This window comes from Watersipora subatra, chromosome 1 (genome assembly GCF_963576615.1).
Source record: "Watersipora subatra chromosome 1, tzWatSuba1.1, whole genome shotgun sequence".
Classification (NCBI taxonomy): Eukaryota; Metazoa; Bryozoa; class Gymnolaemata; order Cheilostomatida; family Watersiporidae; genus Watersipora; species Watersipora subatra.
Genome location: NC_088708.1, coordinates 49,920,863 through 49,935,608, shown reverse-complemented (window position 1 = coordinate 49,935,608; position 14,746 = coordinate 49,920,863). Strand labels below are relative to the sequence as shown.

Here is a 14,746-nt window from a genome sequence, read left to right as displayed (position 1 = left end):
CATTGCAAATAAATTCTTTTTGAAATATTAGGCAAAACTAACCGAGAAATTCTTGCGATAAGAATAATTTTTCCAAAAACATTTAAATTTTATGTTTGTAAAGTATTCTAAGATTTATTGAAGGCTTATCCCTAACTCTGACAGCATTTTGATAAATCAGAACATTTAAAGGTTACGTTTCTATGATGAAATAAACGAATACCTATTTTAATCGTTTGATGTTATGAACAATAAGTCTTTCAGGAGTATAGATTTTGCTAGCCCGTATAAAAAGTTTGTTTAAAGATACTCAAACATCCAAGGAAAAACCTTAATTTAGCCAAAAGAATATTACTAAGAGCAAGCATTGTAAACTTTTGCACAATAAAAATGCACTAAACTATGCATCAATCAACAAACGAATGAGTGTATTTTTATTTATAACAATACTTTCTAGACAGTACTATAATTTTCACAACAGTTGCCAAAAAAATGACATTCCTTTTATAGGAAGTGATTGTGTGACTTTACGACTAAGATAAGTTTTTAATTACATGAGATGAAAAGAAAGGCTCTTCATGAATATTACCCTGTTTGACAATCATTTCTAACAGAAACTGAAAAAGAACAGACTAAAACAGCGACTAGCCAATCAATTCACCAAGTCGTTTGGAAAAGCGAACTCAAGCGACCAACTGTGATCATGGAGAACAAATCAGCAATAAACTGGCAAGGGGCAGAATTGTAGCAAGAGATCAAAATCACAAACTTAGGTAGTAAGTGGTGGACTTTGGCAATCTTAACATGTTAGCATGTGTTAAATCTGCCAAAAAATATGAATTGTGCTACGTATACATTTAAAAAACACTGAGTTGAGTGCCGTAAAATAGGAGGTCAGTAGTAGCGTGCACATCAAAAAGAAAGGTAATAAAACAAACAAGAGGTTAACATGGAAGTCTAAGTGTAGTAACTATGGAAGTAGTAAAAAGAAATGTGTCCTGCGAAGAACAAAAGGTTTTCAAGGGTCAGGAGTTAGCAAACTGTTCTAGAATACATAAGACGCCTAAAACTTCCCTTGAAGTGGTGGCAGATTTGGAGCTGCAACAATGACTTTTTCAAGAACATTCAATGTTAAACCGAGATGATCTGGACACTATAACAAAAATATCAACATTTTGTTATAGTGATGCGAAAAGAAAGGGTCAGAAAACAAGATTCAAGTTTCCAAAGTCCACAGCTAGCAAGCTGACCAATCCAAACCGAATGAATGCATAACTCCGATTAAAAAGAACTACCCATGCAAAGTTGGCTTACAAAGATGCGGATGAAATAATCAGTGATTAAAAACTTATTTCTGTTACTGATGGTAAATACAGCAATGAAGATGTTGTAATTTTTTCAGTTAGCAGAAGAGATCTCGATTGGATCTATTAATTGAGCAGTGCTCTAGCTAACATAATTCAATCATATTTTTAAAAAATAAAGAGTAATTAAAAAATTTTAAGGCTATATTTGAGTAGCCGATGCAAACTAGAAATAACAAATATTGTCCACAAAAGCTTTAGATGCAGCAATCGAGCTAAAAAGAGATACTACGTATCTGTCACCACTGACTAATGAAACTATAGGCAAATTAACAAAAGTTAATGTTTTCAAGAATCCATGTAAACTTTGGATACTGGTAAATTAAGCTACTCAAAATAGCGCAGAAGTTGACTCAGTTCACTGCACTACATGTGTGGTATCAATGCAAGTAATTAATGTTTGAGATCTCCTCACCATCAAAATTTTCGCTTGAAAATTATAGCATTTACATATAGGATATAGTTTATAATAGTTGAGAAGTTGGTCTTGGTGAACGCACTTTAAAGAGCTTTACTTCTCAAGGTTTTTGATGACTGTGTAAGCAAAATAAAGCATTTCTAGATGAAATGAACCAATCTTTGCCAGTTTCTGAAAGGAGACTGACCATGGGTAAATTCAGCATTAGAGACGGCTAAACTCAGACGAAGTCAAGAGCTTCTATTGGTTCAAGGAATATCCTATCAGTGTAGATGGCCTGGCTTTTTTACACTCCAAACTGTATATAAGAGTATATTACTCTCTTGTTAAAAAGCTCAGTGTCATAGATTTCTACATGGGAGCGACTTCATAAACATTCGCTTATGATTTGTTTGAACACTCAGATGAACAGTATATTGTGATTGATGATTATTGCTTACTGCGGTAGATTTATCGATTATTATGATTGGACAAAATTACTACAGATCTATTAACTATATATATAGCACAGTATATATACTGTATAGTGTATATATAGTATATTCTACAGTATATACTATATATACACTAGTACTATCTAGTAGTATATACTATATATACTATCTAGTATATACCACAGTATATACTAGATAGTATATAGATAGTTTGATACAGTATATATACTGCAGCATATTTGTTAGATGTAATCAAACTCAGCAAAATTTAAACAATAGTTGCAAAACTAGTTCTGTGACTTTTTAGGATAGTTGTTATTTAGCCTTTCATGAATTCGATTGGGATAGCCAGTAAGCAAACAGTTAACCCAAAAATATTTTGCAAAAAAAGGTAGGTTAGTCATGGTTGTGCTTTACTAAAAAACACAGGTCAAATAAGCAAGTCAATGTACCCACACTCTGAAGTGTATGTGTAGTAACCAAAAAAAAACAAAACACAAACAAAAAACCAAGCAGAATGATTTTTAAGGTTGAGCCAATGTATGACAACTCCATCGCATTCTCAAAAAGAGCACTTCGTGAGAGTAAAAAAAAATTTAGAAATGTTGGCGCCTCATCAAAATGCTACCATAGCTGATATGGAAGGGAAGTGACTGCACTCACCTCAGATTAAAATACGTCTATACCTGAGCTCTCTTCAGGAATATAGACATTCACTCAATGTCTGTCATTCATTGACTCACTCACTGACTCATTCATTGACTCACTCACTTCACTGTCACTCATTCACTGTCACTGTTTTGACTGAGAAAGTGCCTTGTACAACTCAAAAGATCAAGTTATCCACACTCAGTTATCAGTGACTCAGTTCACTGCACTACATGTGTGGTATCAATGCAAGTAATTAATGTTTGAGATCTCCTCACCATCAAAATTTTCGCTTGAAAATTATAGCATTTACATATAGGATATAGTTTATAATAGTTGAGAAGTTGGTCTTGGTGAACGCACTTTAAAGAGCTTTACTTCTCAAGGTTTTTGATGACTGTGTAAGCAAAATAAAGCATTTCTAGATGAAATGAACCAATCTTTGCCAGTTTCTGAAAGGAGACTGACCATGGGTAAATTCAGCATTAGAGACGGCTAAACTCAGACGAAGTCAAGAGCTTCTATTGGTTCAAGGAATATCCTATCAGTGTAGATGGCCTGGCTTTTTTACACTCCAAACTGTATATAAGAGTATATTACTCTCTTGTTAAAAAGCTCAGTGTCATAGATTTCTACATGGGAGCGACTTCATAAACATTCGCTTATGATTTGTTTGAACACTCAGATGAACAGTATATTGTGATTGATGATTATTGCTTACTGCGGTAGATTTATCGATTATTATGATTGGACAAAATTACTACAGATCTATTAACTATATATATAGCACAGTATATATACTGTATAGTGTATATATAGTATATTCTACAGTATATACTATATATACACTAGTACTATCTAGTAGTATATACTATATATACTATCTAGTATATACCACAGTATATACTATCTAGTATATACTGTAGTATATACTAGATAGTTTGATACAGTATATATACTGCAGCATATTTGTTAGATGTAATCAAACTCAGCAAAATTTAAACAATAGTTGCAAAACTAGTTCTGTGACTTTTTAGGATAGTTGTTATTTAGCCTTTCATGAATTCGATTGGGATAGCCAGTAAGCAAACAGTTAACCCAAAAATATTTTGCAAAAAAAGGTAGGTTAGTCATGGTTGTGCTTTACTAAAAAACACAGGTCAAATAAGCAAGTCAATGTACCCACACTCTGAAGTGTATGTGTAGTAACCAAAAAAAAACAAAACACAAACAAAAAACCAAGCAGAATGATTTTTAAGGTTGAGCCAATGTATGACAACTCCATCGCATTCTCAAAAAGAGCACTTCGTGAGAGTAAAAAAAAATTTAGAAATGTTGGCGCCTCATCAAAATGCTACCATAGCTGATATGGAAGGGAAGTGACTGCACTCACCTCAGATTAAAATACGTCTATACCTGAGCTCTCTTCAGGAATATAGACATTCACTCAATGTCTGTCATTCATTGACTCACTCACTGACTCATTCATTGACTCACTCACTTCACTGTCACTCATTCACTGTCACTGTTTTGACTGAGAAAGTGCCTTGTACAACTCAAAAGATCAAGTTATCCACAATTGGAGAGAGTTAGTGAAACCTATAGAGAATTAAATGTGATTTATAACATTTCCATTTTTGACATTTTCTGAAGTATATTTTATTCATTATTTGTTGTGCAAAAGAAAATAACTCATGTACTCAAATATTATGTGGTTGCGTCATCACTGAAAATGTGACATTTGCTAAACAGTTCTGCGGCGCAAAAGCTCTGAACTTATGAATGATCCTTCAAATGTTTTCCAGGCCTAGACTGGGATTGTACTCAGAAACATTTGCTAGGACACAAGGAGCTTTATGTAAACACCTACGTGTACATTCTGATCAGACCCAGACTCACAAAAAAATACTAACAGAGAAATACCAGCCACCCACAAAACAGTGCTATTTTCTTTCGGTCTTTGTTGAATGTCTCCTTTTGATGTCTTATGTATTATTAACTAGCCAACAGCAAAATGAACAGTCGAAGAACATAAAGCCTATGCTTCATGTTTTTTACAGTGAATGGAATGCAAAAATCATACCAAAAACTAGTGGAGAATAGGTTTAGATGCAGCTTTAATGGAGATATGGGCTTCAAAACCCCTTACTTTGACCATAGACTAGTACATCGGGATATCAAATGGACTAAAAGAAAAAATCTCCTGTCAGATGAGGTACATCTTACCATTCGATACAAAGTAGACAGGTTCATGAAATAATATTTATAAGCCATTCCAACTAACCATGAGTAACAGTTATCTTGAAACTAACTAGAACCATATGTTTTTTATCTGTCATTCTTTTGATTTATTACTATGACAAGTCGGTCTTGAGTTTATTTGAATGCTGCTATTGAGCAGCTCTAAAAATATATATAGGGTCATGTTTTTAAGAGTTGGTTTATACATATAGATTTGTGTAAGGCTGCACACAATAGATCCGTTTTTGAAATATGGTAGGGTTGTGCTCAAATGAGGGTAGTGATTTTTTGAAGTGAGGATGCTTGACTGGCCGTAGAACAGGGAGAAAAACATTCTGAAAGTGGCACAAAAAAAGGTAAAAACTGGTTTGTGTGTAGAACTTGATCCGATCAAACGCTATAGTCAAAATAGAATTCATAACAGAGATTGACAGAAAATATCTGAAGATCTTTCCTAGATTTGTTTCATATGTCAAAGCCATCGAAAAAATAATCTCATAATAATACCGTTTATTTTGTTTGATTTTATCTAAAACTGAGAAACCGTAGGATGAAAACCTTTGACAATTACGTACAGCATGAAAATGCGCTACATAGAAGTACAAAAACACTAGGTGCTAAATGAATTTTAATAAAATAATCAATAGAAATGTGATTTATTGTTGCTTTGTTACTTTTTGCTCGACATTAAAATAATTAATCAGAAATAGAGCATCGCCGATACAGCCGATAAACAGTGAGTAAGATTGGTGGTGATTGAGAAACAGCTTGTCTAACATAGACTACATGAACTTTTTGAATTGTCAGTTTACATTCTGATCGCTAATTAGTTGACGTCATCCTTTTGGCCTGCCGCTTAAAGCGGTTTTCAAGTGCATAACATTCTTTAGCTATTAGTTATTGCCAATGTTTATACATTATTAAAAGGTTTCAGATCTCATCCTAGAATCCATCAGTAAGTGAACAGCCTGATAGCGTATAACCATAATGCAAAAACTTTAAGAAAGAATGCAGTCTTTAAAGTAAAATCCTTTTTAACTTGTTTTTTTGCAAAAAACAGAACGCATCAATTATCAAAATCAACGTATAAAATCTAGATGATGCCACTAGATCAGGACGCCCCAACCATTATTTTGAAGATTTTGCGAAATTAATTGTGTTCGTCTGCTGGTTGAAACAATGCGTTACTACAGAGTTTCGTTTTGTAGGATAATTTTTATTTTGGTTGGTTTGAAAAATAAGCTTTAGTAAAACAAAAAGACGTTTGTTTTTATTGTGGTATGCCTGTAAATCAGCCACCTTAAAATTCTGTAACTCATTCTTAGAAGTCTAAAAAATATGTGAGCGATTCCGCTACTACTCATTTCGATTGTACGTTCTTATAATTATAGCGACAACTGTTCACGCCGGAAGTCGACCTTTCTTTTACAGCGTTTGGTACGTGGAGCGAGATCAGTAGGTGTGTTGCATAAATCCTATTCAATCCATATGTCATAACAAATGTAAAGCTTTTTGTTGGCCATGTTTCTATTTAACTACCGACTGTATTTATATTAAAATAATTTTTGCACTGACCACCAGCATTTTAACAGATTTAGAAGAATTTCAATCTGGCTAATTTGCTCTATTGACTGATGTTTTGTGTTAACTGTTATGTATACTTTTCGCCTTACTCTGTCAGTATTACGTTATTTAGTTAATATCCATCACATTTGTAGTTTGAATTGTGTTTTCATTAGGCGTAACAGCAGGCTATACGATGGTTGTTTTAGCCGCGTATTTGTTCTGAATGTAAAGGCTTAAATAATATTTTTTTGTGTTTTTGAATTATACTCTTGATTTAGGTTAGGTTGTGTTCGTTGCAGGTAGGTAACATGGGTGCGTACAGGTATGTCTCGGAGCTTTGGCGCAAAAAACAGAGCGATGTTATGAGATTTTTGCTTAGGATTCGCTCATGGCAATATAGGCAATTAAACGTCCTGCACAGAGTCCCCAAACCAACTCGCCCAGATCGTGCCAGGCGTCTAGGATACAAGTCTAAACAAGGTATGTGTTAGGATAATTTTTTGTATTGTATACAGCAGGTTTAGTGGGATAGTTTTTATAATCACACATATTTGTTAGTGGCAAACTTTTTACATTTTTATGGTGCGCTCTAATGTCTAGGTTATGTCATCTTCCGTATACGTGTACGACGAGGAGGCCGTAAAAGACCTGTGCCTAAAGGTCAAACTATGGGAAAGCCTACAAACCAGGGTGTGAACCAGTTGAAAAATCAGAGGACTCATCAGGCAATTGCAGAGGTTTGTGAAACTTTTAATGTTATCAGCTGTAACTAATAACAGTTTCAAGTATGCACAAATTTTTTTTCAGTGTATCACAATATCACCAGTCTGAAAACTTGGTATTTATCATAATTCATTCTTTGGTTTGTTATCATGTTTAGTGTTGAAACGCTTACACTGTAAGATTTTCAAACTGTTTGAATGTTGCCATAAATTTTGGCGTTGAGGTCTACAGTTTAATTCTAAAGTCATAGTTTTGATATGTACCTGTCGTATAAGTTGACCCCTTTCTCTGGCTCAAATTATTTGATCGCTAATAGTTCAGTCGGCATCAGGTGTGTAGCTGAAGAAATGGCACTCAGAAACGAGTATGGGTATTTGTTCCTTGGACAATGCATACTGCAATTGAAAAATGAGAGACTTCAGTGCTAGTGAAGCCCACAAGACACAAAAAGCATTGCTTGGTCATCATATTGGCCTGTCTCACCAATAGAACGAAACTGTCACCTTTGACAATTTGTCAATTATTAACAATCATGTTGTAAGAATGATTTCTGTCAGGATTCGTGTACAAGAAAAAGGGTAGATCAGCCATAGTGGATTTGTCAAATGGATTACCGAAGTGTGTGGAAGTATTACAAAAAAGGCATTCAACAAAAACCATGTTGTTCCAAAAGAAAATCCTAGTGGTAACAAATGGATTGGTGAAGAATGTGATTTAAGGTTAAAGCCATCCGGTGTTAAGTAGGATTATCAATATAAGTCCCTATATTTCATATTATGTATTTTTGATTTGCAATAGTTTTACGAAGTTGGATTTTACAGTAGGCGCTCCTACAACATTTAAATTTATGTGCAGTTTTTGCTTCCTACTACGTAAAAAATTCCTTATATTGTCAATTGAGTCGAGTTTTCAAAATCGGTTTGGATGTTAGTTTATTTTGTCGCCCTAGCTGAAGAGAAGACGTCGTACGTTTGGCATTTTATATATAACTTTCGCGACATTGTAGTTAGCCATAATAGATCGTTAAATGTGTCAACAAAATGGCGAATTGTTTATAAATACGGAAGCGGTCGATTGGTGCATGTGTAACAGCATTGGTCTACCAGTCTTAAAGGTTGACTTGCAACAAAATTCACATTACAGTTATTTGGTGTCAAAAGATTCACAACGTCTTACTCTGTTGTGCGGTAGGTGCAAAATGTGGAAATGTGTTTACAAGCTCAAAAAACGAACGGTTAATCACAGCCATCACAAAAACGCAGTAGTCCATCATCTCTTTATTCCGATTATGTACTCAAACATGGTGGTTATTGTTTTGACACGTGATGTTATCACGTGGAATAAAAGACTCAATATAAAACAACTCGTAGCACAAACACTTCTGGTTCTACTAAAAAGCCTGTATCAAATATAGATGCTCGCTACTTTACATTTTCGTTTCAGCTTGGTCTAATCATCTAGTTGTAATCTGATTATATGACCCTTACTTGCTGCCAAAAGACCACTATTAATTTCTGCAACATCTTCTGACTATCACATCTGACCAGCAGGCTCCTCATGTTTATCAGAGGATGATATGCACTCCTTTGAGCTAAGGTTAAAAAAATTAAATGCGTGTGAACAGAAGCCAACTACGTCCCATTCCAACTTGTTCAACTACGTCCCATTTGAGCTGTTTTGGAAAGGGATTCCAATTTATGGCATGTTTAATCTTAAATGAGAAGTTTTTAGTAAAGAATTTTTGTAATAAAAGAGTTCCCACACCTTTCCTTCTTTTTAGAAGGGTGTAGTGGGAAAATTTTAGATTAGAATGTTGCGGCTTGGAGTATCGACAAAAATTATCTGGACCTCTAGATAACGATAGACGATGAATTGGTAGAATGAATGTCGAAAATGTGCGGTCCCTATCAACTTATTGTAAATTTACCCCAATCATAGTCTATAAAGCCAGTGGGATTGATCATAAAAAGGAGAAAATTTGTTGATGCAAACGAATAATTCTGCAGTTACTCTACAGCATACAAATCAAAAGAGTTAAACCATAACTGTCACGTACAAATTTTATCGTATTTTCTTGGTAAATCAGACACGCTGATTCCGATTTTGTACTCATAATAAAGATTGATCCACTAACCTTCGAAGTCATGTAAGGCTTTTTTAAAGCGTGTCAATATCCGTCTCGAAAACAACACAATCGGCATAACAAGCTCCGCATATAATTAAGTGACAACCTAGCTTTTTCAGGAACGGAAATTAGGAATGTTTAGTCCGATTTAGAATAATAGAGATAGGTGTCTTAAAACCCATTATTATCTAAATTCAGCCTGTAAAATATTCTGTCTTTTATGAAAGGTATATAAACTATTTAAAATTGCTCATAGCTTGTTACATGATGTTTAAATAGGCTGGTAAGGCTGAATTTCGGTAGATAATAATGGATTTTAAAACACGAATCTCTATTATTCTAAATTGGGTCTAAACATTCCTACCTTCCATTCCTAAAAAGTTAAGTTATGTCACGTAATTATGGGTGAAGCTCGTTGTGCCGATCGTGTTGTTTTCGAGACCAACATTAAAACGCTGTAAAAAACCTTCATTACTACTCTGAAAATTAGTGGGCAAATCTTTATTTTGAGTTCAAAATCGGAATCAATGTGTCTGATTTACCTATGTACTACGATAAAAGTTGTCCGTGACAGTTATGGTTTAAATAAAATTGTTCCATTTTGCATGACCAAAGTAGTGAGTTGAAAAGATCTAGGAACGGATTAGGCAGCATTCATGTATTTTACTGTTCTTATAATGTTAACGTTCCTAGAATGGATTAATTACGTTATAGGAGCGTCTACTGTACTAAAATTCTTATCATGACAATGTGTCCTTCGTCGATAACGGATTTCAAAGCTTGAAATTTGGTGTCCTTATTTTAGACTTATTGGCCAGAGTTTACAGTAAATGATTTTAATATAGGTATTATTTGCTGTGCAGTCCACAAAAAAAGTTCAATGGAAACGGTTTGAATGGCGTGGAATAATGTTAAACATTCTGTCCTATCATTTGTCATGTTATCTCTTCCAGGAACGAGTTGGCCGAAAATGTGGAGCTCTTAGGGTGTTGAACTCCTATTGGGTGGCACAAGATTCTACTTTTAAATTTTATGAAGTTATTTGTATGGATCCTTTCCACCCAGTTATCCGTAGAAACCCTGACACCCAATGGATCACTAAGCCTGTCATGAAGCATCGTGAAATGCGTGGTCTCACTTCAGCCAATAAGAAGTCACGAGGCTTGGGCAAGGGAAGGCGATACAGCAAAACCAATGGTGGATCAAGATGGGCAAGCTGGCATCGCCGCAATGTGCAGAAGTTCCACAGAAAGAGATAGTTTTTATCTGTATTTTCTGTGTTTATTAGAAATAAAAATGTGATCATACTTGCTTTGTACTCATTTTTAAAAGTTAGCAATACATAAGGCAGTATTTTTTGTTCCTAATTGAGATAACTTCAGTATGAAATGAACATTGAGCGTGTAGTCTCAGCATAATAGCTGCATCTTTGGCTTCTCGATTTCTAGACTACTGATGAAGTAAACTCATGTTTTCTAGTTGATGACGAATGAGTATAGCTGCAATTGTTCACAGCAGTTGGGTCAAATCTAACATAAAAAAACATGTTCAGGATGAAGCTGTTGTTTATGAAGTCATCTGTGAGTTGTCCTGTGCTTGAACTGTAAGCAATAAATTAAAATTTGTGCTGCAGAAATATAGTGTATCACGAGAAATCTTAAGTTGCGGCGGTGTGCTCATGAGATGAAAAGGTTCCGGTGTTTATCCATAATGAGCTGAGACTGACCTTGCTCGCTTATAGCTCGCGGTTGAATACCCTTGTCTATAGTATCTATACGGTACGAAGCGCTTTTATCAAGGAAAGAGTTGTCTGACCTTTTTTGACTGGATTCAAAACATTGGCAATAGAGTGATCTACTCAATATTACCATCAATCTGCTCAATATTACCAAAGTCTTGATTACTAAACAACGCATTGTCCAGAAATTGCCATAAGCATATAGCGAAGAAACAAAATAGAAGTTGAGGTGGTGCATGCTTTATAATCCTAAAGCAAAAACCCACCACTGGAATGCATAGGGAACTCCACAAACGTGGTTGCACAGAAAGGATAGAGATACAAGTGTTTGTGTTAAAAGGATTGGAAAACACAAAAGAGGTGATAAATGCCTAAATGCTCACTCATGAATAAACAGATTTTAGTACTCTACAGTATCATGCTTGTTGCAAAATCGTATGTTAATGAACAGGCTCACATTGCATAGTCCATTAATTTATATTTTAGCATAATGAACTGGAGTCGCATAGTGCTAAACAATGTTGATTCTGCCAAAGTATGTCAGTTCGTATTATAAATTACGCAGATCAATGCGTAATACGTTGTAGAATTCTAACACATTGATAATTTAGTTTCAATTACCATAGTTCTTCAGCTGTAGCTAGATGTTTGGCGTTTATTGCTTTAAAATTATGAAATCGGTATAGGAATCATTGACATATTATAGGAATACTAACATTTAGCACAGCAGTGCTCAACCCGCAGAGCATAAAAAACAAACATGTAAACAATTAAGCAACATTACAAACTTCATTACATGCAAATGTTTGCAACTAGTGATACTGTATAATAGCTCTGCTAATGATAAATTTTAAAACAAAGGCCAAAATAAAAGCGGGTAGAAAATGTGACAAAGGACTCTGACTGGAGGGAAGGCGACAAAATGTCTTTAGAAGCGGTAAAGAATAAAAAACAAAGTCTCCTTCATTAGCTGCAGGGCAGCAAGAGAGGCAAACAGTAGGAGCCAATCAACATTGCAATACCCTATGAGAGAGGGTAACTACAATTGGCTAACAGGATGTGGCACATCAGAGTGCCATAAGGCAATGTGATATGAAAACTCATATCTTTGACACCTCAGAGAGCTATAACAAAACACTTTAATATGAGTGTATTATAGATCAACATACATGTAATGCTTTGAGTATTGGACCCTTCTGGAAACTATTGTTGTGACAATGGCAGGAATATTTTGTATAAAGATTGAAATACACACTTGGTATTGGCTTGGAGAAGGAAATTTCCGTTAGCATGGTATTAATCTTTTCTTTTATCAACATTTATTGGTTGGTTGATTCCATGATCTTTAAATCAGCAACATAATTGGTCAGGTGTGTCACTAAGTCTTTGGCAGGTTTTGTTTCAGGAAATATCAACATAGAGGTCCATAACCTACCATCACCTATGAAGCTACAAACACATAGAGCCATATATACACAAAACTAATAATAAATTAATAATTCCATACTGTTAAACTTTTATTTTATTATACTATTTTATTATACATGTTCAAATGTATGTAAGATTAAAAATCTTTTGTCAAATGGGGATGGAAAGAAAACATTAAACTTACTACCTTAAAAAATCCATAATAACTACGAGTGACTTTCACGACATTGTAATTAAGTTGATAGCTTTAGCAGGTAATTTACTGATATTGAATCCTTAATTTATTTCATAACATTGCTGCTTGATGAAGTCATGTTTTTGACAAATGAACTTGTGTTACCAGACGCTTTTGACAATTGGCAAAAGAGAACAGTTATAGTTTCTTGTCCTTTTCATATGTAGGCTGCAGTGTAGTGTAGAAGATAGTTCATGATTTCAATAAATACCATTATTTCGCGAGATGTATTTCAATAATAATATCTCACAATGACAGCTTAGAGCAAAAATTACAATCGTTAATGGCAGCAGTGCCAGATATACAAAGCAAATGTAATTTCAAGAGCCAATATCAATGCTCTCACAATGTCTCGGGTTGGCGATGTGTCAATTACCGTAAAACCTGTAATTGAACGCCACCTTTATTTGAACACTGCCTCTACTTGACCATCACTTTAGGGACGGGTTGAAAAATAGAGCGTCACCCTTTATTTGACCCCCACTTTGATATTCTTTGATCTTCACGAGCCCATATTAGCAAGGGATCAGTGGAAAAGTGTCCACAAAATTGTATTAATAATGGCTCGGCTACATCAATAACAATTTTTTCTTTTTGTTTTTATTGTAGTCTGTTTTCCAATGGCAAAGCTTTTCAAGTTTTCTGTGAAAACTTCAAGCCACACCATTGAAATAACTAATAACTGTATCAGGTCAATTTTATAGTAGCTCATTGTTTGATGCGGTTTTGATACTTCGACATAATATTATGTGAAGAACGGTTTACATTTATGATGGTATATGAATGACTAGTTTTAGGCTAAAAGTTGTGTTTAGAGCCCATGCGGCTAAAGGTTTTTTATTATTTTTGCGAAATACAGCGTAGGAAAGTTTTACTGTGATAAATCAATTGTTTGGACGTTAATATTGACTAGTTCAGCAGTGCAGAAGAAGAGTTGAGGTCAGATGACATTGTGGAAGATATTAAACAGCCAGAAGAAGATGAAAAGCTTCCAGACTAGATCAACGATCAGATTGCAACTGGCCGAGCAAATAATGCACATACTTTTGTCTCAAAAATGTTAATCTTTGTTTCAGAAATGTTAATTTTCATATCAAAAATGTTAATTTATTGTTTCAAACATGTTCATTTCTAAAAAATGTTCATTTTTGTTTCAAAAATGTGAATTTTCGTTTCAAAAATGTTATTTTTCGTTTTAAAAATTTTAATTTTTGTTTTAAAAATGTTAATTTTTGTTTTCCAGATAGTCATTATCTGGGTTAAAATCCGCATAGCGACTCTGCCTTGTGCGCAACGTCACAAAAGCTTGCTCTCACAGCTTTTATCAGTAAGCTCAGCTTTTTAATTTATTTAAACTTTTCCTCATTCGGCATATATACATAATTATATCTTCTTTTTTTTCAAAGTATGTGTGTATGTGACATATACTAGCTTACTCAAAATAGCCAATCGCAACTAAATTACCTGTCACTGTTTATGAGCTGTTTTTAATACTCATGCAACGCCGAAAATTTGGCTAATTTATATGTAAAGCTCAGTGTTTGTCTTTCTGTTAACCCATGGGTCCAGTTATAGCAGTTAAATTTTGGCAATGCAATGTAAATGCCATGAAAAAATCTGCATGGCAATGGATTTGATCTTTGGAGTTCCAGATCTAGAGATGGCGCACTTAACCAGTAAGCTAGTTGGAATACAATTTACTAATTGGGCAAATAATCATTACATTGGTTAAGATACTCATGCTTCGCTTAAAGAGTTTGCTTGGGGTTAATAACTAGCGCTGCTGACCGTTACGGTAATGATTGTATTGTTTATTGGGTATTGATTTAGTAATGATTTTAAGGAAG

The 14,746-nt window shown here is 34.4% G+C and overlaps 1 protein-coding gene across 2 annotated transcripts; it reads left to right on the top strand.

Annotated features, from left to right (window-relative positions):
- The first annotated feature begins 6,458 nt into the window (after positions 1–6,458).
- LOC137394030 (large ribosomal subunit protein eL15-like) lies at positions 6,459–10,805 on the top strand. 2 transcript variants are annotated; one of them, XM_068080747.1, is made up of 4 exons: positions 6,459–6,543; positions 6,950–7,130; positions 7,251–7,387; positions 10,452–10,805. In XM_068080747.1, the coding sequence occupies exons 2-4, from the start codon at positions 6,959–6,961 to the stop codon at positions 10,755–10,757; spliced, it is 615 nt and encodes a 204-aa protein (XP_067936848.1). In that variant the 5' UTR covers positions 6,459–6,543; positions 6,950–6,958; the 3' UTR covers positions 10,758–10,805. The 2 variants fall into 2 exon arrangements, with proteins under 2 accessions (XP_067936848.1, XP_067936854.1); XM_068080753.1 differs by having other exon boundaries at positions 6,464–6,543; positions 6,954–7,130.
- Positions 10,806–14,746: the final 3,941 nt, after the last annotated feature.